At 54.4% G+C, this 3,054-nt stretch overlaps 1 protein-coding gene across 1 annotated transcript; it reads left to right on the forward strand.

Moving 5' to 3' along the window:
• Nucleotides 1–241: 241 nt before the first annotated feature.
• On the forward strand, nucleotides 242–2,504 carry CLEC14A (C-type lectin domain family 14, member A). Its single transcript, XM_011965638.1, has one exon. The coding sequence runs from the start codon at nucleotides 585–587 to the stop codon at nucleotides 2,058–2,060; it is 1,476 nt and encodes a 491-aa protein (XP_011821028.1). The 5' UTR covers nucleotides 242–584; the 3' UTR covers nucleotides 2,061–2,504.
• Nucleotides 2,505–3,054: the final 550 nt, after the last annotated feature.

Genomic DNA, 3,054 nt, shown 5'->3' on the forward strand with positions numbered 1-3,054 from the left:
ATTTTTCTCCCACAGGCGCAGGCCTCCCGAACATTGGAGCCGTCTACGAATTATTCTGACGCTAATTCCACAGCTCCGGACAGAAACACAATAGACGGGCGTGGTCTTACAATCATAAGCCAGTTCCTTTCTCCAGTCCTTCCTGCCTATGTTCGCCTACGTGTTATGGGTTCTGCGGTCCTGATGAAACTCCCTGAACCGAGAAAAACCACACACTTCATCCCAGTGGCGAGTTTCTCCTCTTGCTCTAAGCAGGGTGTTTGACCTTCTAGTCGATTGCGTCCTCTGTGCCCCGGCGCCAGCTGTGTTCCTGACCCCAGAATAAATCAGGGCTGCACGGGGCCTGGCAGCGCTCCGCACACATTTCCTGTCGCGGCCTAAGGGAAGCTGTTGGCCGCTGGGCCCGCGGGGGGATTCTTGGCAGCTGGGGGGTCCGTCGGGAGCAAGGGCGGAGGGGAAGGGAGGGGGAATCGGGTTGGGGAAGCCAGCTGTAGAGGGCGGTGACCGCGCTCCAGAGACTACTCCGCGTCCTCGAGCGGGACAGATCCAAGTTGGGAGCAGCTCTGCGCGCGGGGCCTCAGAGAATGAGGCCAGCGTTCGCCCTGTGCCTCCTCTGGCAGGCGCTCTGGCTCGGGCCGGGCGGCGGTGAACACCCCACTGCTGACCGTGCTGGCTGCTCGGCCTCGGGGGCCTGCTACAGCCTGCACCACGCTACCATGAAGCGGCAGGCGGCCGAGGAGGCCTGCAACCTGCGAGGTGGGGCGCTCAGCACCGTGCGTGGGGGCGCCGAGCTGCGCGCTGTTCTCGCGCTCCTGCGGGCAGGCCCAGGGCCTGGAGGGGGCTCCAAAGACCTGCTGTTCTGGGTCGCACTGGAGCGCGGGCGTTCCCACTGCACCCTGGAGAACGAGCCTTTGCGGGGTTTCTCCTGGCTTTCTTCCGACGCCGGCGGATTCGAAAGCGACACGCTGCAGTGGGTGGAGGAGCCCCAACGCTCCTGCACCGCGCGGAGATGCGCGGTACTCCAGGCCACCGGTGGGGTCGAACCCGCAGGCTGGAAGGAGATGCGATGCCACCTGCGCGCCAACGGCTACTTGTGCAAGTACCAGTTTGAGGTCTTGTGTCCTGCGCCGCGCCCCGGGGCCGCCTCTAACTTGAGCTATCGCGCGCCCTTCCAGCTGTACAGCGCCGCTCTGGACTTCAGTCCACCTGGGACCAAGGTGAGTGCGCTCTGCGGGGGACAGCTTCCGATCTCAGTTACTTGCATCGCGGATGAAATCGGCGCTCGCTGGGACAAACTATCCTCAGGGGATGTGTTGTGTCCCTGCCCCGGGAGGTACCTCCGTGCTGGCAAGTGCGCAGAGCTCCCTAACTGCCTAGACGACTTGGGAGGCTTTGCATGCGAATGTGCTACCGGCTTCGAGCTGGGGAAGGACGGCCGCTCTTGCGTGACCAGTGGGGAAGGACAGCCGACCCTTGGGGGGACCAGGGTGTCCACTAAGCTCCCGCCGGCCACTGCAACCAGCCCCGTGCAGCAGAGAACGTGGTCAATCAGGGTCGACGAGAAGCCGGGAGAGATACCACTTGTCCCTGAACAACACAATTCAGTAACATCTATTCCTGAGATTCCGCGGTGGGGATCACAGAGCACGATGTCTACCCTTCAAATGTCCCTTCAAGCCGAGTCAAAGGCCACCATCACCCCATCAGGGAGCGTGATTTCGAAGTTTAATTCTACGATTTCCTCTGCCACTCCTCAGGTTTTTGACACCTCCTCCGCCGTGGTCTTCATATTTGTGAGCACAGCAGTAGTAGTGTTGGTGATCTTGACCATGACAGTGCTGGGGCTTGTCAAGCTCTGCTTTCGCAAGAACCCCTCTTCCCAGCCAAGGAAGGAGTCTGTGGGCCCGCCGGGCCTGGAGGGTGATCCTGAGCCCGCTGCTTTGGGCTCCAGTTCTGCACATTGCACAAACAATGGGGTGAAGGTCGGGGACTGTGGTCTGCGGGACAGAGCAGAGGGTGCCTTGCTGGCGGAGTCCTCTCTTGGCTCTAGTGACGCATAGGGAAACAGGGGACATGGGAACTCCTGTGAACAGTTTTTCACTTTTGATGAAACAGGGAACCAAGAGGAACTTACTTGTGTAACTGACGATTTCTGAAGAAATCCCCCTTCCTCTAAATTCTCTCTAATCTACCGAGGAGCCAAATCAGAACTCACACTCCTTCCCTGAAGATAGAGGAAGTGGAAGTGCCTTTACGATGTTGATATTGGGGGACCAGGTAGTGCTGGGGAGAGATATTTTCTTATGTTTATTCTGGAGGATTTGGAGAAGTGATTGAACTTTTCAAGACATTGGAAACAAATAGAACACAATATAATTTACATTAAAAAATAGTTTCTACCAAAATGGAAAGGAAATCTTCTGTGTTGTTCAGGCTGGGAGTATATTGGTTTGAAATCCCAGGGGAAAAAAAAATAAAAATAAAAAAATAAGGATTGTTGATAACCCAGACTCAAATATCACTGGCGTCCTCCGGGAGTAATTAGGAACAGCTGAGGGCATGCTGGGCGTAAGCAGCAAGAGTGCATTCTGCTTTTAGATTGAGGGAAAGATCCTTACGTTCCTGGAAGGAGACACGGATCTTTAAGAACTTGTAACTTTTCCCTTGGTTCTTTTATCCTTTGTTTTCAAAGTCACCGCTACTTGTGTGCTTTGCTGTAAATCCAAAGTGTAGTGTTGCCAGAATTGCTGGCTCTAGAAGCAAATTATAGTTGACCACCAATTCAAGTGTTTACTTTATGTCCTTGTCCAAGGAAACACATGATTTGCGTTTTCCCCTTCCATTGTTTGTGCTTTCCAGTGTAATGATCTCCCCAAGCAAATAGCCCCCTCCTAAACATCAAGGTGCTCATCCTCGTCTTCAATTATGGTGATGTTAATTCTCAATTAAAACGTTAATGCTAAGTATTGATTTGCAATCTTCTGGTTGCATCAAAAAAAAAAAAGTAAGCTGGGTTTCCTCCAAAGTTGCTAGGTTCTTGTGCATTTTTAAACC

Source organism: Mandrillus leucophaeus, unplaced genomic scaffold (genome assembly GCF_000951045.1).
Source record: "Mandrillus leucophaeus isolate KB7577 unplaced genomic scaffold, Mleu.le_1.0 Scaffold730, whole genome shotgun sequence".
Taxonomy (NCBI): Eukaryota; Metazoa; Chordata; class Mammalia; order Primates; family Cercopithecidae; genus Mandrillus; species Mandrillus leucophaeus.

Bases quoted from the DNA above. Each gene is read 5' to 3' on its own strand.
- CLEC14A (XM_011965638.1), top strand. From the start codon at position 585: ATGAGGCCAGCGTTCGCCCTGTGCCTCCTCTGGCAGGCGCTCTGGCTC.